The sequence below is a fragment of the Myodes glareolus genome, chromosome 4 (genome assembly GCF_982192425.1).
Source record: "Myodes glareolus chromosome 4, mMyoGla1.1, whole genome shotgun sequence".
In the NCBI taxonomy this organism is placed as follows: Eukaryota; Metazoa; Chordata; class Mammalia; order Rodentia; family Cricetidae; genus Myodes; species Myodes glareolus.
This window is the reverse complement of record NC_142029.1, coordinates 100,816,266-100,842,086: the sequence shown is the minus strand read 5'-3', so window position 1 is coordinate 100,842,086 and position 25,821 is coordinate 100,816,266. Positions and strand designations below refer to the sequence as shown.

General features: G+C 38.1%; 1 protein-coding gene and 2 pseudogenes across 3 annotated transcripts; 1 reads left to right on the top strand and 2 right to left on the bottom strand.

Moving 5' to 3' along the window:
• Positions 1–1,399: 1,399 nt before the first annotated feature.
• Positions 1,400–23,864, bottom strand: LOC125396576 (ubiquitin carboxyl-terminal hydrolase CYLD-like). 3 transcript variants are annotated; one of them, XM_087905758.1, is made up of 15 exons: positions 23,562–23,864; positions 23,266–23,371; positions 18,869–18,967; positions 14,909–15,025; positions 13,494–13,918; positions 12,510–12,675; positions 11,573–11,714; positions 10,329–10,451; positions 9,857–9,948; positions 8,925–8,991; positions 6,057–6,189; positions 5,143–5,251; positions 4,261–4,379; positions 3,788–4,004; positions 1,400–2,445 (listed from the first exon to the last, which is right to left on the bottom strand). In XM_087905758.1, the coding sequence occupies exons 1-15, from the start codon at positions 23,700–23,702 to the stop codon at positions 2,261–2,263; spliced, it is 2,241 nt and encodes a 746-aa protein (XP_087761884.1). In that variant the 5' UTR covers positions 23,703–23,864; the 3' UTR covers positions 1,400–2,260. The 3 variants fall into 3 exon arrangements, with proteins under 3 accessions (XP_087761884.1, XP_087761885.1, XP_087761887.1); XM_087905759.1 differs by having other exon boundaries at positions 13,494–13,888; XM_087905761.1 differs by lacking the exons at positions 12,510–12,675; positions 13,494–13,918.
• LOC148122408 (small ribosomal subunit protein eS7 pseudogene) lies at positions 16,590–17,285 on the top strand (annotated as a pseudogene).
• Positions 23,865–24,757: 893 nt separating the features above from the next.
• Positions 24,758–25,500, bottom strand: LOC148122407 (ubiquitin carboxyl-terminal hydrolase CYLD-like; annotated as a pseudogene).
• Positions 25,501–25,821: the final 321 nt, after the last annotated feature.

The following is a 25,821-nucleotide window of genomic DNA, read 5'->3' as shown; positions in this document are numbered from 1 at the left end:
AGCAACCAGTGCTCTTAACCAGTGAACCATCTCTCCTGCCCTGCCAGTATTCTTTATTCAAACCTTCTCCCGCCTTGCTTCTAAACTCTCTCTTCTGCATCCAAACACACACAACTTTCCCACACTTTTCTACTTCCCCTCTGGAACTCGCATCCACAGCCTATCTTCCACTGCAGCAGAAGAATCCCAGTAGGGATGATGTGAGGATCGCTTCCCTTGAAAAAACTCTGTCCATGAGTGGTTCCTACTTGGCTGCACACGGGGCAGATACCTCCGAGTCACCTTCAGATATTCCCAGGGGCCTACGTCCAGCCATGAGCAATACCTCCGAGTCACCTTCAGATATTCCCACGGGCCTACGTCCAGCCATGAGCACCACAGGAAAAGAATCCTTAGCCAGGATGGAAAACCCTTACTGACAGTGCAGCTCTTCCTTCAGATTGTGTCAGGGAGCCTGGCCAGAGGTCAAGGGTAGGATCAGAGTTCCTCTGGCTAGGTCAGCTTTCTTCAACAAAGATTGGTTTTCACTTGACTGTTCATATACACAGACGGGCAGCGCAATCCCTGTCACATCAATATGCCCAAACGCAAGAGTAAGATCTAGGAAAGTGTTTGCCAACCTCTGAATTCAGCAAGAAAATGTAGAGCTGCAGCATGCTGTTACCAGCATGGTCATGTTGTAAGCTGTGGGTTTTCTAAACAGAAACCTTGACGTATTACAACAGCAATAAAGCTCAGATCAGTCTAGCGTCTCTTCCTGTATGCAGCGAGTGGCTTAGTCTCCAAGAAAGGAGGATTTCTCAAGCATTTTATTTTCTAAAAGAAGCCTGGAGGGCTGGAGAGATGGCTCAGAGGTTAAGGATGCTGACTTCTCTTCCAGAGGTCTTGAGTTCAATTCCCAGCAACTACATGGTGGCTCACAACCATCTAAATGAGATCTGGTGCCCTCTTCTGGCATGCAGTCAGAACACTGCATTGTGTACATAATAAATAAATAAAAATCTTTTTAAAAAAAAGTTTAAAAAAGAAAAAAGAAGAAGCCTGGAGTAAAAATTCAGTTCCTAAAATGTCATGTGATCATTCCCTGGGCATTACAGAGAAGCAGCCACGTCCTTGGCAGTTCTCAGGCCCAGCATGCACCCTATGTAATGCACAGCTCTGGGTCACATACCTGCAGGTGAAACGCCATCTTGGGAGGCTGGAGGCTTAGAGATGATGGTGATGAGCCATATTCATCACATGTCCAGAGTAGGTAGATGCCACGCTATGGTCCAGGGTCAAAGGGCAACACCCTAAAACATGCCCTAGACACAGTGTGTACCTGGAAGCCTGACGAAGAACCACCTTCTATGTTCCCCCAACCCAAGACCCTTCCCCTAAAGAAATCAAAGAGAAAGAGTCATAAAAACTGCATTTTAATGATACAGAAATAGTACATAGTACATTTCTTTACACAGCAGCACTTCATTCATCTCTAAGTTTCACAAAATTAAGGCTACATTGGAGCATACTGACAGAAAGGGGCTTTTTTATACAATGTTATTCATGTTTTCATAAAAAAAAGAATATTCTTCAGGCAAAATTTTTTAACAAGATACCAGTAATGGAATACAAAATGTGTTCCTTTGGGTCAACCTGATAATAATAACCACCCCCCCCCCCCAGGGAGTATCCGTGGGATTTTTTCAATGAATACTTCGAGTATGAGGGCGACTCTCCAGAATTAGCATTCCACAGTACAAGGCTATTTCATAATATAAAACCAAAGACAGTTGTGTCTCCAGTATAATCCCCTTAGAATAAATAACTAGTGAATATCAACAATATTTAAAAGCACACGAGAACTATATAGAGGCCAATGGTGCCTTGGTCCATAAGAATAAATATTTACTTACATCCTCAATGGACTAAAAGAGATTTAGACGTCACAATTAAAATTGTATGTTTCCAAAAATATGTTATCAATGCAATAAACTCAATAAACTTAAAGAAAACTAAACTTAACTTCATTTAAACTAAACTTCATTTAAATTAAACTTCTTAAAAAACCAACACAAATATACTTCCTAAAGTGCAAAACGCTTATTAAATACTTCAAGAACACAAAAGTAATTTGTTTAAAAACACAAGAATCCTTTGCTGAAGGGCCATCAACACAAAAGACACCCATTGCCGGCAATGGGTGTTGGACTAAACTGCCAGACGAAAGAAACCTGGTGGTAAGCTTTGTGCTTGGCCTCTGCCCATTTCAGATGACCTATTATTTGTATAAGCTCATGGTTGGACTCTGGTACATGCATATGTACGCATCACAAAGAAGTCTGCGTGCACAGCCTCGAATCCTTCTGGAATCCAAGGAGTGCAATTCCTCCAGAGACATCTTCAAGTACTCTCCCACTTCAGGGCAGGGTGTCACTTGTGGAATGTTAAAGCCATTCTCACCCCCTAGGGAGAAAGAGAGCTCTCATTAGGGCAGCAAACTTCTAAGTCCTCTTGGCAGCCTGTCCCACCAGAACAATTTTACTATCCTAAAATTTAGTAAAGACTGACTCCCAGAATCAAAACAAAACAAAACAAAACAAAACAAACACCAAAAAAAAACTTTGTTTGACTTTCAGTTTCTAGAATTACAGTCTCCTTTGGCTTCTGAGAGGGTTCAGCAGAGAAAAGTGAAAAACAAAAACAAAACCCAACCTGGTAAAAGGACACGCACTTAGGAAAAGCTGCAGTCCTGATTTGCAGGCTGCTACTCTAGGCCCCTCAGACTTTTCTGTTCCTCCCAGACACTAGCAGCCTGATTCTTTTCCACAAAAAGCCAGTTTTGAGTGCTACTGTTTCCCTACGTTTTAAGAACATACTTGCATACCTCTAGCACGGCTGATTTAGATACTGATTATCAGAATGCGCTCTATGGTCGGGTTTGATCTCCCAGGTGCTTTCCCAAATGTCATGCTGCTAATGCTAACTGAGTGAAGCACACACACAGGGGTGGGCTGTACCCTCAGGTATCTGAGAGCATACGGAGAAATGGAGACCTGTTGGTCTACAGCTTGGGCCTCTGGTCAAGAAGCTGTCACTCGGAGTCACACCTGAAGACCTGGGGAACTAGGGCTTGGGAGAAGAGATGTGGAGTAAACGGGGTATGTACAGGTACTGGGACAAGTACCTTACTACCAAGATCCCTGTCACTCAAGTGTATACTAAGTCATGACTAAGCTCCCTAAAAACATCTCAATGAGTGAAGATTTCTTCCTGAAATAAAATGCATGAGATCAGAAAGACTGAGTTAAATACAAACCATGCAACCTTCACCACCTTTAACGTTAGCTTAGACAATAGGAAAACAGCCATGATTTCCATGACCAAAGTATTCCCACAGAGTTTGGCATTTATGTCCTCAATAAATGGCTACTCTACTGTACATAAAAATGAAAGGAAGCAGATGGTAAAATCAGCCCTAAATAAACTTTAGGATTTTTTTTTCTTTTGAGGTGGGACAAATTGAAACAGGTTCTCACTATGTAATACAAACTGACCTCTGATTCACAATTCTCTACTTCCCAAGTCTGGGATTATGGCTAGGATTCTTTAACAAATCCATGTAAGGACCAAGATGCCACAACATTATTGCTCCTTAGTTTGAGTATAGAATAAGTAATACCCTTTGAAGATTAAAGTCTGTCACACTGCGGTATCCTTTAGAGAATTTGCTCACAAAATACCCTATTACTACGAACACGTGCTCTCACTAGGAAGTATCTCACTCCAAAAGAAAAGTTTTAAATACCATCTCGATCAGCCATGCTGTCAAAAAAGAGCCATGCAGAATCATCCTTCCCATACTTCACAAATGCAACATAGTGGTTCGTTTCTATGCAAAGAACAGCAAACAACTCCATCTTCTGAGAGGGGATGCAGCCGTGTCTCCAGTCCCGGTCAGGCAAGTCTTTGGGAAGTGTTACTGGGTGATACGTATGATTCTTTCTCTTGGGATGGAGGTGAACCTAAAATGGATCATGAAGAAAATACCACAACTGAGCTAAATGCCATGTTTCAAGGGCAGACTCTAATCGCTTTCACTGACCACCACAGTCAAGTTCTATACACACACAGGCACACACACATACACACACACACACACTGGCAGAAGAGACATGAACATTTCCTGTGAATGTTTAAAATGCCCTTTGACTCTGAAAGGCTCTCAAACCCTGCCTTCTGGACCATCAGTATCTGACTGGTGCAGGGCGTGTGGATCACCTGAGTGCAGCAGGTCTGACAGAACTGCTTGATCTTCCCAGGTGTGATGTCGGGGTCATCATAGCACTCTCTGCACTCGAACATGGCAAGTCCTCCGCAGATGCGGCACTCCCTCGGAGCTACGCAAAGAGGGAAGGGAGAAGCTTTTAAAAAGACATTCTGTCATTAAAAATAAAAGCTATACTTTGAAAACAAGGATGCTTGAGGGCTGGGGAGAAGAAAGGCCTAGTCCTCTCTAACCCTCTTAAAATTTCATTTGAGTTTTTTTGTATCTGTAGTATTTTTAAGGACTACACACACACACACATACACACACACACAAACATACATACACATATATATATATATATATATATATATATATATGTATATATATAACCATTTTGTTAACCTATTCTAGAATTGTTCTTCTGGTCATGAAATGTTCAAAGATATAAAGTAAGTATTAAAGACTAATAGCATATATGATCTTAAGTCAGTAAGTAACAATCACTGCTATTGTGAACTTTCTCTAACAATTTTACGTATGAATATTTATATAAGTATGTGCACCCAGGTGCATGTGTACCTCAAGCTTCTCTCGTCTAGCCTCTCGATGCTTTCCCTTCCACCATAACTACCACACACCGTTTTCCCACAGGTCTATTGTTTAGACTTGTCTCTAATTTCTTGTCAGATAGTAAGTAAATTTCCATTTAAATGATTTATTTTTACCTCCTTTTTTTAGAATAAATTCTAGCAGTCAAATTATTGAGTTAGTATGTCTAAGCTCTTCAAATACTGAATTACCTGTCAGAAGTATTATACCCATAACTAATGAAAAGTCCAGGTCAACTATCTCTAAAACAAAACAAAAAAACAAAGAAAGGACTATATTCTTACTGTCTTCAAGCAAATCCGTTATATTTAATTCTAGGGAAGGAAAAATTTTTTCAAACAGTTTGAAGTCTCTTCCAAACCGAGGCATCTGAATAATCAAGCATGATGGTTCCTTAAAAGAAAAAAAAAAAGACACATAGTTTTAGAAACCAAAGTCCTGAGGAACTGGGCACTTTGCTCATTATAGTGCTTACTTAGCATGTCCCAAGCCTTGAGTCCTAACCCCTGTACTAATGGAGGAAACGTGTAAAAGAAAAAGTTTCCCTATGGAACTGAAATAGTCATAGCTGTGAAACCCAGTAGTGGTGTCAGCAGTGCTGTTGGCCCGTGAAGCAGAGCCCACTTGTGAATGTACAGTGTGGACGCAGAGCAGCAATAAGCTACAGGTTTTCCGGACATCCCCGGAGACGAACATGACAAAACAGACCACAGCATGCACTGCAGAGATCACACGTTCTGACAGTCAGAGACGTTTCTATTGCATTCATCAGCAAACCCATACACAAGAATTTATTGGCATTTTATCTCTTAACAGAGGGAGAAAAAAATAACATTACCTTTGACATGTTTAGATACTATGCATGGGTAAAATGACAGCTGAACACATAAACATGTATGCACACATATCTTTGTCATTCAGCTACTTGAAACTTAAAAATTAGCTTTTGTTCCCTTTGCAAATCCAAAACATTCCAACTTAAGCTAAGCGGCTGTCTTTAAAAAGAACAAAGTTAGAATACCATTTAAAAAGAAAATGTGTCTTCTTAACTGTTTCTTCAAACTATTCTTGCTTAAAGCACAGTGATAGCTAGGTGTGGTTCAGTGGGGCAGCACTTGGGATAGTGTGTACAAAAGGCCTCTAGCACTGATAAGAAACAAAATAAAGTAGCAATACAAGTCCAGTAACAATCACTAACCTCTGCAAATTTCAGGTTGCTGTTGATGAAAGACCACTGTAGCAGCTGCTCAGTTGTAGGAACTCCAATTTCTTTGGTTTTTTCTACAAAAATCTGATAGACATCGCAATCCTGAACTTCCTGACCTGCTGATCTGGAAACACACAGAAGGAAATGCACATAAGCCAGCTATCAAACGCCGTCTGATGGACCTGAGGCCACAACATCAAATGCTCATGTCGAGCTTTGGATCGTCCACACACCAGGTGAAAGACAATGATTTGGATGAGATAATTAAATGTGCTTATGCAGAAGACCTCATAAATTATTTCTTCTGCCTTATTTATAAATTATTCAAAAGTTCTCTTGCCATCACAAGAAAAATGTAGAATAATATTCCAATCAAGAAACACTATATGAACAATAATCAGTCCTTTTCCCTCCAAATTTAGAACGTAGCAACTGCTTTTTTTAAAAAAAATTATTTTATGTCCATTGGTGTTTTTCCACGGATGTGTTTTCCACTGAAGTTATAGACAGTTGTGAGCACTGATTTTACTGACTAGAACAGATGCTACAATGTCTCAGCGACAGACTCTTAGACCTTCTAAATCAAATGTCTTTACTTCCTAAAATAAAAGCCCTGGGAGGGAGGGAGAGGGAGGAACGAAAGGAGGGAGGGAGGGGGAGGGAGGAAGAGGGCAGGAGGGAGGGATATTTTCCTAGCAAGTCAAAGCAGGGCAAGGTGTGACTCTCAAGAACCCTAACAAATATCCTCTAGGCTTTTAGCTACCAGCAGCTCTTTAGATGGTCACCCACCAACTTGACAAACACCAGGTAAATGGTCACGATGAAACATGAGGGTCCAACATCTCCCTTCCCTTACCAGCTTACTAGTAACCATTAAAACTAACTCTACTGAGAAAACTGTTTTTCATCTTTCAGCTTACCGCTTATCTTTTTTAGCCAGCTGTCTGGGTTTAGAATCAGATTATTTAAATGTATGTCTAGATTTAAAGAGTTTAACAAAAAAACTATCAGCAGTTTTTATCACAAAACTTCTGTAATTCAGAGAGCAGCCCATTGTGATCTTCAGCTGCCCCAAGCAAATTATGTCCTGAATTTACAAAACATAAAATCTGGTAACTAGTTAGAGCACCCTTGAGGACTCAAAGCTAACAAAAACAGATTATAATCTAAGAAACTAGCAGTTATTCTAGAATAACATTTCAATTGGTTGTTGATGACTACAAAAAATCATAGAAAAATTCATAGTTAAAAACAGCATAGAAGAAAAAACAAAAATAATGGAGGTAAAAAAATCACACCCAGAAATATCAAGGATGGCCAGGAGAGGCATGGCAGCTAGTGAATGGAGGAAGAGATGCATAGTGCCCTAACACTGTAGCAGAAAACTGGGAGGAACAACAGCCACTCAGAACTCACTTCCAGGGCCAGGCATGGTGGTGCACACCTTTAATCCTAGCAATCAGGAGACAGAGGCAGGTGGATCTCTGTAAGTTCGAGGCAAGCCTGATCTACAAAGCAAGTTCCAGCACGGTCAGGGCTATATAGAGAAACCTGTCTCAAAAAATCAAACCAAACCTAAAACGAAAAACAAAACAACAAAAATCACTCCTAAAATCATATGCACAGGGAAGTTTTTTAACCATAAAAAACAAAGTATGTCAGTCACAAAAAATGGATACAACTGGAAAGAAACATACTAAACAAATTAAACCAGTCCCATAAAGAGAAACAATGTATGTTTTCTCTCATTTATGATTCCTAGATTTTCTACAGATAGATAAAAAGCATTAATTTGTATATGACACGAAAGTAGACATGATGTTGTCTAAGGAACAAAGGAACTATGAGGAGGGAGACAGGGAAAGGGACAGAAGCGATGGAGGTACAGGGGAAACATACTCAGTATACAATATGGAGTTTATGAAAATTTTAGAAAATGATAAAAATAATTTTAAAAAACCACCACAGCTAGTGTTTTAGAAGTCTGGAAACCTACAGAATCAAAACCAAGTTGTGAAACTGTACCAAGCCATGCTAGTTGGGTTGTATTTTCCACTAGGGACAATCCAAGGGCACAAGAATACAAATTTGGTAACTTTAAAAAAGTGGATATTGACATTTTACAAACATTAATATAAAAACATTCACGGATTGGTATGGTTTGAACCTGTCTTTGTGGTGCAGACCATAATAGGTGGGTCCTGAGGTCCTATACTCATCACAAAATCCTGTAGCTCTACGATGAACATGGGAGGCTTGTGACGTCACTGCCCAGCTACAAGGAGCCTGGGTCGCCCTGCCTTGATATTCTTGTTACTCTTGCTTTGGTCTGACCTTTCTTTCTTGCTCTGCCCCCAACTCCTTCCTTTTAGGATGAGAAGCCAACCCTGTGCCACTGTAAGCTGGAAGTATAAAACTTGCTTATTGGTTTTTCAGGAACTCATGGTTAAAAAGACTATTTTTGAACAGTGTTGAAACATTAAAAATTATGGAAGCTTCTGAAGTTACAATGAATGTATTCTGCATTAAAGATGACCAAGAACCTATCGGGACAAAGAGTAGAAAGTAATAGCTTTAAAATCGTATGCTTAAGTCGGGTGTGGTGAAGCATACATTTCATTTCAGCACTCAGGAGACAGAGGCAGGCAGATCTCTGTGAGTTTGAGGTCAGTCTGGTCTACAAAGTGAATTCCAAGACAGCCAGGAGCCAAGACTGTTACACAAAGAAAGCCAGTCTCAAAAAACTTGGGGCCTAAGAGACAGAGAGTTCAGCCACTAAAAAAACTAAGGCCCACACTGCAATGGCAGTGAAAAAGAAGGTCTACTTCTGAAGGTACTTCTAGACAGCTTGAGACCTACCTTATTTTTAACAATGGTTCAACCCTTAAAATATCATGAAACAGGACACTTAGAAATTCTTCAGGGTCTAGGAGAAAACAAAACAAAACAAAACAAAAAACCTAAGTGAATCACAGAGAAAATTTAAAAACCATTCTATTCTTTAGGAGAGACATATTTCTACAATGAAATTAATTTCATTCATGTAATATTATTTTAAATAAAAGTTTACTTAGTTCGGGTTCTTCTGGCAAGAAAAAACTTATAGTAAACATTACCTTTTCATTTGTTGTCACGTTGTCATATATTAACAGAATATACTCATTCACACACAGTGAAATCATTTTTATGTCATTTGGGGGTTCAGTAGAATAATACCTGATATATGCCCTATTTTTTCTTCTATTTAAGTACTAGCCATGTGTATAAATGCCACAGCTGATTATAGTGTACTGTTAACAAACTTAAATTCAGGAGTTGAATCTGAGCAAATTTTTCAGTTGTGAGTAGACAGAAGTACTGGCCAGCTGCTCCAGAGCCCCTTTCAACAGGGAGCACAGTGAGAAACTGAGCGCTGGGGACACTCCCTATCACAGGAAGAGAAGCAGCTCCAAACAGCACTGCTGGGGACAAGGACAGCTCTTTACTTGGTCATCTTCTGGAGAGCCAGTTGGCTGGCCTATTAAAGACTTCTTTCACATCACATCACTTTAGAAGAATCACAAAATCAGGAGAAATATGCATGTCACATAGAAAAGAAACTTTTTTCATATTTTTGCAGTGCTGGGAATCAAACTTAAGGCCTCTTACATACTCTACCAATGAGTATACTCCAAGCCCTCTCAAATAATTCTAACTTAAATTTAATCCTCTAAACTAAAATAGGTATATTTCAGGAAATAATTATCTTTCAAGTTATTTTCAGTGCATATATTATAAATTAAAAGGGTCACCTTTCTCTTCAGATGTAAATCCTGATCCAGCGTCAACTCTTTCAAGTATTTTCCTCAGTTTCATAGTTTTTGTAGCACACACATATCCATATCTGTTGATAAAAGTGAATTAACTGACACTGGCACAGTGAGTTATATGACACATCTTAATAACCAAATACTTTTCATACAATTCTAACATGTTAAAAAAACAATAGACAAGGCACTTATTTTTAAGAAACAACTGTAGGCTTCTTACAGAAGTTTGAAAAGTGAAAGTCTGAGAATTGGAGTTGTTCCCAGATACTATTAAACACCTTAAAAATAACTACCATGTACTAATACAATTCTGAACTTTTTATGAAGCCTGGGTGAAGCGATTTTTAAATGGCATTTGCTTATTATATTAAAACACTTAGTTTATAAAATAGGATATACAATAAAACAGTAAACGGAACACCAACTAAAGACAAAACACATGTCTTCTACTTACATTCTCAGAGGATTGACTATTTCTGTCCTTAGTATCTCTTGGGTCTCATTATAATACTCTACATCATTCTTTTCTTTGGGTCGAAGTAACACAGTATCCAGGACAGAACTAAAAGCAAATAAGCTGCAAAAGAAAAGAATATTTTCCTCATGTTATAAAAACAATCATATTTGAGAAAGATTCTTAAAGGAGTAGGAAGAGGCAAAGGGATAAAGTGTAGGGAACCACTGGTATAAGAACTCATGAACAGACAGCACAGGCCCTGTGCTCAGCACCCAGAGACCCTGCAGATCCGGACCAGAAACATCAAGACTGCACCATACACGTGAAGGTTGAAAACGCGCCAGAGAACATTAGGAAAGAAGCTTGTTTACATAAACCAAGAGGGACCTGGAAATCGGTCACACACACACACAGACAACATAGGGAGAAAGACAGAGACTGGTCAAGACCAGATCAGACTAGTCAGGACACATTCATCTCATTATCATAAGATAGGCATTTCCTTAAAATAACTTGTGAGTGATTAGCAATAAAAATTTGCTGGCATCAAAGAAAATAAATTTAGTTAAAATTAATTTTTATCAGTAAATCTAAGGAATATTATAGTAATGCTTGCTTGTTTGTTTAATCAAAAGTATTCCACCAACGAAAAGACCCACCTTTATTCTGCTGTCTACTTTTAAAATTCTAACATCCATACTAACTTCCTAACTCTTGTGGCACAGCCTACAGAGTGGCAGATCCACTTAATTTAACTGGCAATGCACAACCCTTACTGCTACAGATTTAATCTTTATAGCCTAATGATCCTTGCTGTTCAACTTGATCCACTTTAGGGAAAACTACACAAAGGAGGGCAACAGTGATCCCATGGAAAGTAATTTTTAATATTAAGAATTTTTGTGATCATCTCCATATTCCAGAACACACGCAGCACGCAATACCAATAGCTTGCTGGAGGTTACTTGGCATACGTGCAATCATCTACATTGGAGGCAGATGTCCTCAGAGTATCTGTTCACTCATTATTCATTGCAGTATTTTTAGATTAGTGCTTTGGATCTAGGAATAGGATATGAAATTCTTTAGTCACTAAGGACCAAATCTCATGATCTTTCCTAACTGTCAGTTTCTCTACTTAAAGGCATCTGGCACCTTCTTTCACACACACACATACATACCTGTCTCCCTTCTACCCCACACAGCACTACATACACTTACTGCAGAAAATAGGAACTTACGAGAATAAAGTTGAGTCTAAGTAACAAGAATTGTAATAGCCCTGGATGCCTTTCTTCTTTCCAGTCATTATTTTTAATCCTTTTTTTCCCATATTTGGTGGAGTATTTTCTTCCACTACTTTACTTAAGTAGCCTGCAAATGCTGAAAAGATAAAAAATAAAAATAATTCTTTTAAATCACGACAGTATATATTCATATGCATGTACATATATATTATTTAAAGTATATTTTGACATCCTCTGCATTTTTTACTTCAGTTAACTGATATTTATCTGGACTTATAAAAATGCGATATTCACTTTCAACATCATTCCTGTCATAGAGTTTAGAAAATTAAGTCAATTAAGCATCTGTCAAAGAATATTTTGTTACTAGTCCACAATGTTTCATTTTCAAGGATAAAAAGAAACAAGTTTCCAAAATACCCTTCAACATTAAGAAAAATGTTTTTCATAAAGATGGTTTCCCTATTTCCCTCCTGCTTGACTCTCACTATGGTTAAGGGAAAGGCCAGCATCAGCAAGCTAGTGACAATGAGGAGAATTGTCCTCCATCTGTCAAGCCAACTGCATCCCCAGACCGTATCAGATTTCTTCATGAGGACATCCTGAATGAGGGACTTAAATAGACGCGGAGGGGAAGTTTTTGCTAAAGGGACCACATTTTCATTTCTACCACCCATACTGCCAAAAATTTAATGTCTATAATCAGTGAAAGAGAAGAAAAAACACTGCCTTTCACTCTTTAGATCCTAAACACTTTTCCTAACTCTTCTTTCAACATATCTCCTCTTAGAACAACTCTCTTATGCACCAAGTAAGAATCTTTACCAACTTTGAAAGTAAACGAATCATTTAACACTGTCACCTCAGGTACTGAACAGTAGCCAGAAACAGTCATTCCAGATGGGTAAATAAATGAAAAGTATCCAATTACCTAAAGAATTACATCTTTCAATTTGATTAGAGACCGGCTGCAAGGACGCAAACCTAGAGTCAGGCCTGCAGCTCTTCAGCTTCACGAACAGGGCCTTCTTCCGGGCGCAGGTGAAGTAGCGCCTGCCCTTGAACGTGCCATCTGTGCAGCCTGAACATTTCTCTTCCTGAAAAAGAAAGGTTTTGGTATGTGTTACACCGGGAAGAGCTATGGAGTTTTCACCTTTTCTGAATTTCTTTTTCAAATCTTTTCTGAACAGAACAGCACCAAGGAAAAGGGATTGACTAACTGGTGCTTTGGCCCTCAGCTGGTGGTTTAAGAAACTAATTCTTTAGCCCTCTGAGAAGTATTTGATGCATTTCTTTTCAAAATACATGCTTAGAACTTCCCTGGTTTACTGAGTTTCCCTGAGCCATTTCAAAAGTATTAAAATCAAGGGGCAGGAGTAAATAAATTAACTAGTTCCTCACCAGCAAGAAGACAAGTGAAAAAAAAATTAAAAACTATATTTAGGTAATAGCTAAATTTATTCAAGTTCTCGATCCTGGTTGTGAAATATCACACAATATGCTTTTTCAAGACCCAAAAATAAAACCTTCCCCTCTCCCAAAGACTCCAAACATGATGATTAATTTTAAAGTCAGTCACATCCCTGAACTGACTACAATGGGAGGAGGATAAGGAGTAAGGAGGAAAGCTGGTCACTGGACTGCTTTTTTTGCTGCATTCTGTTTGTATGTGGAGACCACATGTTCTAACCTAAAAATCAATCTATTCCTTGATCACAAACAAACATGAGGAATGAGTGGGCGAGAGCCTGAGGAATGGCAAAGGGTAAAGGTAAGCAATACTATAATATTTCCTCTACTACTGGCTTCTTTTTTTTGAGAAAAAATAACTTCCCAAGAAATTATCTAATAGAGGAAAACCTAGTTTTAAAACCTCATGAAGAAAAGTTGTAGATTTCAAGCCAAATTAAATTACCAGTTCCAGTCCAGCTAGCACGTCACTGAACCCAGGCGGCTGGCCAATCCAACGGATAACCCCATAGATTGGGGAATTCTTTTTCACTTCAGCCAGTGAGCCCACCTCTAGGCCGTATGCATTACCAGAAGAGATGGGCAAGGGCGGGCTCTCCTGGACAGATGTACTGTTCAGCTCGCCCATCACAGACTGCACTGACAACGAGAGAGGGCTGTGAGCAATGCTGCCATTAGTATTGGGCATCTTGGTCAGGCTGGACGGTAGAGAGTAAAATGTGTTCTCGCTGGATAAGGAATTCATGGACGGTAGAGAGTAAAATCTGTTCTCGCTAGATGAGGAATTCATGGAAGGAGGTTTTGGTGGAGGTGATGAATGTTCAAAGTCTGAAGACAGCTCTGGAAGTGACTTTGAAGGGTCTTCTGCAACTATGAAAAATTGTCCTTAATTAGAAAAGGCTGTTCGAGAACATTAAATATAAGGCATCTCTAAAAACAATACAAAATTCTAGTCTAACTGATCACATGATCCCTTTGCAAGTCTGCTTGAAAGCACTGTAAAATTTCTATCTTAACACTCTGGGGGCTGGAGAGATGGCTCAGAGTTTAAGAGCATTGCCTGCTCTTCCAAAGGTCCTGAGTTCAATTCCCAGCAACCACATGGTGGCTAACAACCATCTGTAATGGGGTCTGGTGCCCTCTTCTGGCCTGCAGGCTTGCACACAGACAGAATACTGAATACATAATAAATAAATCTTTAAAATAAAAAAAACACATTTAAAGTACTCTGACTACAACTTCAAACAGGCAAGGAGCTATATCTGTTTTATTCTTTGTCATTGTAGCCTGAGAATGTCTCAATAACTATTTGCTGAACAGATGAAGGAAATAAATACATGAAAGGAGAATGATATCTAAGAAACAAGGAAAGGTAGGATGCTTTAAAGAAAGAAAGATAGGCAAGTCTTTAAATGAGTCACTTCATTTCTAGAAACAATTGATCCTAAGTAAATGTATTAAGACATAAGAACAGACTGCTGGGCATAGTGGTGTACACTTTTAATCTCAACACTCAGGAACCAGAGGCAGGTGAGTCTCTGTGAGTTCGAGGCCAGTCTGGTCAACAGAACAAGTTCTAGGACAGCCAGGACTATTATACAGAGAAACCCTGTCTCGGGTAAAAAAAAAAAAAAAAAGCAAAGCAAAACAAAACCCAGACTACTAACATTTCAAATGTATCCTCAACCCTAATAACAGTGTAGTTCAAACTATGTTTAATATTTTAGTTCAGCAATATTGTCATATTAGCAATGATCTATTCACTGTTTCCAAAATTAACAAATATTGATGAAAAAGTCATTTCCCCTTACATATTAAACAGAGGGTATCATTATAAAGAGAACTAAAATTATAGATTACCTTCATCGATGTACCATTGATTTTTGGATTTGGATTGCTGTTGTGAGTCAACAGATGATCCATTTAAGGTGTAAAATAATTCAGATCTGCTTCTACTTCCAGGGTCTGAGGTAGATCCTATGGAACAAGAAAAGTTCCTTTTTAAAAAAGCCAATATGTTACAAAAAGAAATTTTATAAATAAATTAACATGTGTATGGTATAACAACTGCTCACACAACTAATATACACATACATAGTATTGTATTGTCTTCGGCTTTAAAAGTTTGGTAATTAGTCAACACAGAAGAGAGTAGGAGTTATAAAATTAATATAAAAATTAGCTATTGATATTAAAGCTCTAAGAAACCATTCTGGTAGTCAGTGGTGACACAAGCCTTTAATCCCAGCACTTAGTAGAGGCAGGCATATCTGAGTTTGAGGCCATCCTGGTCTATTGAGCAAGTTCAGGACTAAAGACTATCTAAAGAAACCTGGACTCAAAAAAAAAATCATTCCACGTAGTCTATTTTTCAATGTCACCTCTACTTTAATTTGATGAAATTACTGGCTCACAAATTTAACCTCTATCATCCATACCATATAACAGTGGTTTTCCACCTTCCTAATTCTGCCACCCTTTAACACAATACCTCATGCTGTAGAAAACCCCATCCAGAAAATTATTTTCATTGTTACTTCATAACTTCAATTTTGCCACTGTTATGAATTGTAATATAAATATCTTTGTTTTCCAATGGTCTTAAACGACCCCAATAAAAAGGTCATTCAAACCCCAAAGAGGTCACGACCCACAGGATGAAACCCCATTGCAGTCAACAAAAGAACATCCAGCAGTGTTATAGAGCCTAGACATACACAAAGTTCTTTCACCAAGGTTTGTGAAGTGCATTCTACGATGGTCACATGATGTGGGATTCCCCTCTGCATGCTGTGAATACCATGAGTTAATAAAGAAATTGGCTTGGCCTGATAAGAGTAGAAGAGAACTAGGTGGGGAAAACTAAACTGAATGCTGGGAGAAAGAAGGACAGAGTCAGAGAGAAGCCATGTAGCCCCACTGGAGACACTGGAGCTTTACCGGGTAAGCCACAGCCTCGTGGCAATACACAGATTAATGGAGATGGGTTAATTTAAGTTGAGTTAGCCAGAAATATACTTAAGCTATTGGCCAAACAGTATTGCAAATAATATGGTTTCTGTGTGATTATTTTGGGGCTGAGCAGCTGGGAACAAACAAGAGGTCTCATACAATAGTCACAAAAAAAAAAAAAACTGCCGAATGATGCACTTCTCAGAACTCATCCCATTAATAAGTGACTCATGATTATAATTTCCCTTCATAAACTTCAAATGTGACAATACAAATTGATGAACAAATTAAGTTAAAAAACATTCAGGTTTAGGGTGGGTATGTGGCTCAGTAGTAGAGTTCTATATTAGTTTCTCTAAGATGCTAGATTTGATGCAAGCATCAAAAAAAATAAAAAAATAATAAAAAATAAAAAAGTAATTTCAGTGTCTGGAACAATACCTGAGTAATAAAGTACTTGCCTAGCTTATAAGGTTTTGCTGACTTTGATCCCCAACATTACAAAAGAAATAATTTAACTTTTTTTAGACTTACAATATAAACATCTTAGAATTTTATTAACACAATTCCTTGTTCTTTGCAGTTTACCCTGTGCCCTCGGTAGGGATGTGGTGGAATATTTGGCCTGTGCCTGTCAATGGTCTGACAATGCAACCCACAACCCACATGACCAGTGGTACTTTCCTCCTTTCAGGAGAAGGCCATGATCAGCTCAAGCACCAAGACTATGAAGCCCAATGACAAGAAGACATATGACTTCGAGTCTAGCATCTCTCAAGCACTGCTCGAGCTGGAGATGAACTCAGATCTCAAGGCACAGCTTGGAAACTCAGTATCACCCACCACAGCCAAGGAAACTAAAGCTGGTGATGGTCAGAAAGCAATCCTTATTTTAGCACCAGTTTCTCAGCAGAAATCTTTCCAGAAAATCTACATCTGGCTGGTTCATGAATTAGAGAAAAAGTTTAGTGGCAAGCATGCAGTCTTCACTGCTCGAGGAAGATTCTGCCCAAACCAACTCAGAAAAACTGTACAAAAAAATAAGCAAAAAAGCACCCAAAAGCGGCACCCTGGCATCTGTACATGACGCCATCCTTGGGGACTTGTTCTTCCCAAGTGAAACTGTGGATACTCCGTGTGAATGGATGGCAGTGCCAGCTCCAAAAGGTTCATTTAGACAAAGCTCAGCAGAACAAGCAGAACACAGGTCGAAACTTTTTCTGGTATGTATTAGAAGCCCACGGGCAAGGATGTTAATCTGGAACTCCCAGAGTTTCAGTCATAAAGAAAATAAATGAATTAAGTGTCATTCATAGTCAAAAAATAGTAATAAAAGTTCTAATTTTTCCATGTCTGAAAAAACAAAACACCATAATTTCTCACAAATTATATTTATTGCAGAACAAATCATACTAGAGACTAATTATGTGGGTCTTGATAACTAGATGTAATACAAGTTGAAGTTCAAAACGCTAAGTAAAACTTATTTCTCTTCCAGAAACTTCCCCATGACACCAGTAGAGAACATGTAATTCTCATTCTGTTAGCTTCCACATACCTCACAGGTTTATAGCTGCAGTCCTTAACCTGTAGGTAGCGACCCCTTTGAGGGTCACATGTCAGAAATCCTGCATATCAGATATTTACATTATGATCATAACAGTAGCAAAATACAGTTATGAAGTAGCAACAATGTTTGGGGAATCACCACAACATGAGGAACTGTATTAAAGGGTCACAACATTAGGAAAGTTGAGAACCATTGGTTTATAGGGTGACTGATAAATAAGGAGAAATTATACCTGCATCACAAACAGTTACAGACACTTCCCTGCCTCTGTATTAACTACAAGGACACTTCATGGTGATCAGTAGGAATTCGACAGCACATGGTGAAGCCAATTGTTTTTTAATGTAAAGCAAAAAGCTCTGTACCCCAGAACTTAACTCATACTTTATGTGGGACACCTGTAGCCAGCTACTCAGAAAGCTGATCACCAGAGTCCAGAAGTTTAAAGTCAGCACAGGAAACTTAGCAAGGCGCTCAACCACAAACAAGAGTAGTGATCTTTATATCTGAGAGTAGTGATCTTATGGTATCTTTTCTGTGTGTGTGACATGTGGGTTTGTCTGCAGGTGTGTGTGTGTGTGTGTTAGTTCTCAAGAGCCATCTTGTTGATTTTTGCTTTGTTTTGAAGAGGTTCTCCATTAGCCTGAAATTTGCCAATTAAGATAGGCATGCTGGCCAGCTAGTAATAGCTAGCAAATCTCAGTACTTTCCATGTCTCCATGTCCCTAGTATCAGATCCAAAGAAAACTCTATTTCCTCCAACCCCAAAGGACTATAGGAGGATTGCTGGTGGTTAGACAAAAAGCATTCCTTAGGAACCTGTGAAGTCAATTCCTCTCTACCAAAAGGAATCATTTCCCTAACCACTGGCAGAAGAGACATGATTATCTGTAGCATCTATTAGCATTAGCAAAGTACATTCTCCCTCCCCCTCCCTCCCTCCCTCCCTCTCTCTAGGGTTTTTCCGTTGTAACTTGCTCTGTCAACCAGACTGGCCTCGAACACAGAGATCCACCTACCTTTGCCTCCTTAGTGCTGGGACTGAAGGCGTGTAACACCGCAGGCTGTTCTGTCTCTCTGTTATCCAAATAAAAATCTCCCTCCACAACTCCTAGGCTGGCCATTTCGGTGGTTTCTCTACTACATCCTCACTTAAAATCATGTACATAAAATTTTAGTTTACATAAAGTGTAGGAGCAAATTATATATATGTATGAATGTATATATAGCTTATATAGCTTATTTAACATCTTGGAGAATCAGATTATCATGTAGACTACCAAGAATGTCCTCCATACCTGTAACCTTTGGTTTATTATGACTAGACGAGACTTTGTCACCAACACCTCTTGATATAAAGGCAAGTTTGGGAGGCCTCCTTTCCGGTGTCATGCTCTCTGAAACAGTAAACATACTTTTTAAATATATATGGAAGAAAAATAGTTTAGCATAAAAAAGAAATCTTTTCTAACAAAAAAAGCACAATCATTATAGTCTTACAGATTCTCTTTAAAGACTCCACAACTGAAAAGTAATTACTCAGGTGAAAAAAACATCAACACTGTACTTAAAAATGTAATTTCTGTAAGAAAATATAATCATCAGTTATCAAAATGCTTTAATTTTTGAAAAGTTATTCGGATGCAGTCAATTTTATATGAAGTTTTAAAAAGCTTTAAAGAAAACCTTATTCATAATTTTTGATACATTTTCACGATCAGCATGCCCAGCACAACCCTACACATTACAGTGTTTTACACTCAAGCATTTATGGACCGTGCCAAGATAAACATGAACAATTTATTTACTGTAAGAACTGGAGCCTTTACATGCCCACATGCCTGGATAATCTCTAAACAATGTGATGCACTAAACTGACTGGATAAAACTTTCTCAGCCACCCAAGTAAGTATGCTGGATCAGTGTATTTCACACAACACAGCTTGATAAAAACCTGGGTAGGAGACAAATCAGAGTTAGGAATGCACTCAATACTAAGTATGTATCCACCTTTAAACACATCATGCACCAAGAATAACACAGATAAGTATACAAACAAATGCAAACAGGAAAAGCAGAGAATTACACACCAATCAATGATGCAGAAAGTCAGAGATACAGAACTAAATTTTTTGAAGAAAGCATTCCAAGTTTCACTTCAAAGCACAGGTAACAAAAAATTCTGGCAAACTTCTTTTAAATTCAAAGATTTTCCTAAAGAGGAAAGGGTCCCACTAAATGACTTCCTTTTCAAATTTCTGTGAATGTGCACATACAGTGTAGTCTGAGTTGTTGTTGATAGTTGCATTATACTCTTAACTTTCACAACGACAGACACAGCTCAATGTATTACTTTTAATGCACTACTCAAAGAAACGCATACTTTAGGAGTGTCACAAATTGGCATACTTCATCACAACTTTACAAACCTGGATGTGCTGTCACAGCAGCATTAAGGCTTTGGACCATCAGGAACAGCAGTGCACAGAGGGACACTTTTACAGTAGGGTGAAGCAAAGGTTTCCAGATACCAACAGTGAGAAATATTTCACTGGGGAGAATTCTTCCCAGATCTCACCAACTGTTCAGCTGCTCCCAAAACAATCTTTCCTACGTGCTAGAAATGTTAATTCTGTCCCACAAATGGATGTAATTGGGCAAGAAAAAATAAACAAACTAAGGAACTAAAGGAGACACTGTCACGTTTTTTCCCCTCAAGAAAAGAATGTTAATGATACAAAATATAGATGAAGGCTTATTCAAATATACCAAATTAAGTTTCATTTAAGTAATTTTACTTTTTCAAAGTCTATTGCAAGCTTTATTTTGTTGGCAAATACATGTAATTTGTGTGTATAAAAGCAGTATCATTCCTAATTACCTACTATTCAAGGTTTATGAATATCAATAACTATGAAAGAGAAAAAGCATTCTCTTCCTTTCTTACCACTGCTCTAACCCAGCAATAATATCAACGACAAGCAGGAATCTTGAAGATCTTGACAAGGGACTCCCAAGTCATAAAACTCAAGTTTTGTTTTGTTTTGTTTTTTTGCTATTTTAATTCTATACCACTGTTGAAATAGAAGATAATTAAAATATTTTTAAGGTGGGTACTGCTAAAAAATATCCTTGTAAGGTTACAGCCCAATTCCAAAAGAGTTTCACTTTTCTTCTTTCTATTTATTATGTGCTACTGCAGAATCTAAGACAATTTACAGTTCAAACAAATTTAGAGTTGGAATATAAACATATATTAGTCATATGCATACATATATAAAGAAAGAAAGCTGTAAATTTGGGGGAGGGAACACATCAATCTTTAATTTACAGAAGAATGAAAACACGCCACCAACTTTGCATCTCTGAGCTCCACAGCTCAGGAATCTTCTTCCTTCTTTTTATTTTTTAATATTTTATTTATTTATTATGTATACAGTATTCTGTCTGTGTGTCTGCCTGCAGGCCAGAAAAGGGCATCAGATCTCATTTCAGATGGTTGTGAGCCACCATATGGTTGTTGGGAATTGAACTCAGGACCTTTGGACGAGTAGGCAGTGCTCTGAACCTTGAACCATCTCTCCAGCCCCTCTTCTTCCTTCTTGAATGGTTTTACTAACAATGATTTTCCCAATCCCACAACATACTTCATTCAACTATAATATGTAAAACACAAAACAATGCAATTAAGATAGCTAAAAATTGATAATTATATTCAAACAAAAATGTCGCAGGTTTTAAGCTTTCAAAAGCACCACTGGACAGTTCTCTGAAAAAAAAATCCTTAAAAAAATGCTCAAACATACTTGTTTGCTAATTAAAGTGGAATTTGTGGGATATTGTGAAATCAGTGAGATATGACTATAGAGAAGCAGTATTACCCTGAATTGGCTCCTGTGAAAAAATTCATAATTAAAAAAAAGGTATTACAAAGGCTTCTTCCCAGTCATTCAGCAAGTTAGCATTATAAAATCAGCATAACTCTCCAACTTTTAGAAGAGGCCCTCTTAATTCAGCTCCAAATAATTTCTTGTGTGTGCTGCTCAAATGTCTCCTGCAGAGGTCTGTGGGAGCACACGAATGTGACAGGGCAGCACCCCATCTTCTTTACCCCTTGTTTGACCCTTCTCCAGCCTCATCACCATCTTACTGACCACAGATTCTGTCCATTTACTATCTACATAATTCTGTTCATTTACCATCTATCTCGACTTATTAAATGAAAGTTCGACATAGGTATTACTTTATTTTAAAATTTTTTTAGTTAATTTCTCTCTCTCTCTCTCTCTCTCTCTCTCTCTCTTTCTCTCTCTCTCTGTGTGTGTGTGTGTGTGTGTGTGTGTGTGTGTGTGCGCGCGCGCACCCATGGGCCATAGCATGCATGTCGAGATCAGATGACTATCTGCAGGAGTCATTCTCTGCTACTACCATGTGAGTTCCTGGAATCAGTCTTGAGGGTAAGTGCCCTTACCCACTGAGCCATCTTGCTAGCCCTAATCATCACTTTTGTTCAGTGCTGAGACTGGAACTTACAGCTTCACTCAAGTATTCTAACCATGGAGCTACAGTCTCAACACCAAGAATGTCTATGTGCTTTGCCTCCTAAATATCCACATCTAAAGAAGTCTATGTGAGGGCTTTCTACTATCTGAATGAATGGTGCTTTTACACTGCTGTATTTTAAACAATAAGCACTCATCGTGACATTAAAAAAACATTTTAATTCACAAACATCCCAAACTGTGCTGTCTATAAAACATGGATGAAAAAGTAAACACAACTAAATAAAATAAGGACACATATGTTTTCCCTGAATATAAATCATTTGTTTCCAAAAAGTAAGAAAAAGAATTAGGAGTGGGAGACCCAAGGGGAGTTGGGGGGTATTATAATCAAAATATATTATATGCATGCATAAAAATTCTCAATAACAAATATATCTTAAGAGAAATCAAAAGTAAAGTATGTCAGACTTTTTCAGAGCAGAACTGAAGTAAAGCTGTCATATGAACCTCATGCCTCTTGCTACAAAACTAAAAGCTGCGTGGGAAGCATGTTCAAACTGTAGAACAATTAATTTATGACTTGATACCAACAGGTAGACAGGAAGGGCAGAATGCAGGTTAGGAGCCTTCAGTTTCCGTTTCTATGAAATAAGAAATTCAGGGACTAAAATAAGCTCTCTGAACAGAAACAGAGGGGAGGTAACCAGGGCCGGGGGGTGGGGAGAACAAGAGGAGAGAAGGGAGGGAAAACTCAGATCGGGATGTAAAATAAATGAAAAAATAATTAAAAACAACAAAAAGGAACTTCAGCCATCATTTAATAAGAATCCTGAATCCTCTGTGGAGTTTAGATGAGATAACCAATTTTTTTAAAAGCTTCTAGCTTCATCTCTTACTCCAAGAGACATTTTTTGTATTTTTGAACCCTCCAATTGCAAGACAGGATTTCTTTCTTTATTAGAATGTCTTGGAGAAGACAATGTAAGAGATAATGTATAAACTTCACTATACTTACAGACTTTTTAGAAATAATCTTTATTGCCTTGGTTCGGGAGAAAAGAAAGAATAGTCTATTAATGACAATTCTACAATATAAAGCCAACTTCAAAAGATCCATCTTTAGTATAAATTTGCATTCTCATAACAAAATACATGAGAAACTATCTTCTGAGTACATAAAGGGGACATACCTGGAATGATATCATTGATGTGCAGAAGAATTGTTCTTTCAACATTTGCAAAACTGCAAAGTTGTACTTCATCAAACCTTCCATCCCAGTTGCCAATAGGGTTATCCTTGAAATGCCAAAAAGTAAACCTTTATACCTTTGTCAATAAAATATAAATATGAACACTAACATTTCATACAAAAGTATTACCTAAAATATCTTTCATAGAGAAATGTTAACTATTTTTCCCAAAAGAAAGGCTGTATTAGAAATTAATATATATATATTCACAATAATAAAACTCAAAAAATCCTTACCATGTCCACACCAACAAAATATCCTAGACTCACTAGTCCTGGCAAAACATCGCAGAATATTACTGTTCCAGATTCCACACTTGCTCCAACCTCCACAGAGACTCTTGACTTTATTTCTAAAGGGGGAGGTTCAGTCTGCATTTTATCCCCCGGAGCTGCAGAATCACTTTCCAATTCATTGTCATCATCTTCTATGGGCTCCAGCTTGTCCGATGCCACAAACACGCCACAGTCTTCATCACACTGAAAAAGTTGTTTCCCTTGATATACCCCATCAGTGAAACCTTGGCCACGATCTTCCGCCTAGTTTTCAACATTTTTTTAAAAAGAGATATAAAAAGATTATCCATTAAAGGGACTTCAGGAAATTACTTTGAAAAAACTCTAAATTACATCCATAATAAGACATATGACAAGCAGCTGCTGTTGGGTTTAGGGTGTTTAAAGAATAAAGAAGGTGTTTCTGATGATGAAACTAACTCAATATTTCAGATCATAATTCTTTTGAGAAAGAGTGAGGATTAAATTTACAACATAGTTCTACCATGACTTGTGTTATGACAGACATTCAGCTTTAACCAAACCGCAGCATCAGCTCCATCCATTTACTGAGAACAAACTGTAACCATCTACAGCCATCCACCGTACAACTACTATAAGTCATGTGTGCTCTAAGCACTTCACAGATGAGGAACAAACAGATCAGGAGAACTTGATGTAGGTTAATTAAGTACCCTGGCAACCCTGCTAGTACATACCATAACTGGCAGTCGAAGCCTAATTATTTCACTGCTTGAAAAGCCAAATCAAGAAGCAAGCAAAGTACGACCTCTCTCTACTCGTGAGAGTGTCCAAATGTGAACCAACAGTCAGTTCGGAATATAGAATTCTTAGATATGTTGCCAAGGCAAATAAGTTCCAAGGCAGGTTATACATTCCAGGGATAAGCATGAGCAAACTGAAATTGTTGAAACACACTTCAAAATCTTACCTCTAAACTGTTATACTTAGTAGCATACACTAAGAACTGGGAATCCTGTAGGTACTATCACAATATAGTTCACAATTTTTTAAGTGTTTATAATTACAATTGGTAGTGTTAATTTTTAATATAAGTAACTTAACAACTTCTAAGATATGAAGTCCAGAATAATGACTTGTAAATTTCTACTGTAAGAGATAATTTTTTAAATTTTTCAAGAATTGTCTTTATATCCTCTCAATTTATCATTAAATAAATTTTGAGGCTGAACTATATAGCTCAGTGGCAGAGGGCCCTGAGGTCCATCCTGAGAATTGTACTAAAAACAAACAGAAAACATAAATCTTATAAAGGGGAAAATATGTGCTCGTGGTCTCTCGCTCACGCACGCTCGCTTTCTCATGTGCTCTCCCTCTCTCCCTCTCTCTCTCTCAAATGTCCTATCAAACTTACCAGCAATTCTACTCCAAAGAAAATCCCCAAAACTGTCCTCTCCGCTAATAAAGGTCCTCTGAAGCGTACAACTCCTGGAAATTTCTCTTCCCCAGATCACAGCTGTACTTTCACAGGGCTGCCCACGTCTACCTGGAGGCCTTGACTTAGTCGAATTCTGTTTCTAAATAGGCTGAGCCTCTCCTCACAGTTGGTAATTGCCAACAGTAACTCTGTAAATTTCTCATTGATTTCTACAACATCCTTTTCATCAACAAAGAGAACTGCGTGCGGTTGCTCTAAGGTTTGTAATCCAATCTGACTTTTCTTGCCTTTTGCGGAAGGAACTCTTGAATGCCCCACAGAACGGTCTTGGATGTACTGTCCTACACTTCCTTTGGGTACTTTTAGGAGTTTCTGTGTCTGTTTGTCTGTTACACTGCATTCTTGAAGAAGCAGATAAGAAATCCGTTCTTCCCAGGAAGGTGAAGTAACCTTCTCTTGGCTCCATAGGCCTGAGCTCATTGTGACAGTAACTTCAGAACATCAACTCACAAAAAGGAGCCACTAGCAAATCTGTCATAAAATCCCCAAAAATGAAGTTACTGGAAGTCCCAAAGCAAGCTGTTAACAACCTGGTGTCCATGCTGTAAAAAGACAGCAATTCAAAGTGCCTGGCAAACAAGCAAAACAAACGTTAGACTCTATTCAATACAACCTTAAAATAAAACTAAAGATTTTTTAAAATCTCATTTGACTATTTTAATATCTCAATGAGCTAAAAGACCCATATGACTTGTGTCCACTGTAACTGCATTTTTAAAGAACTCCAGCAACAAAGCATCC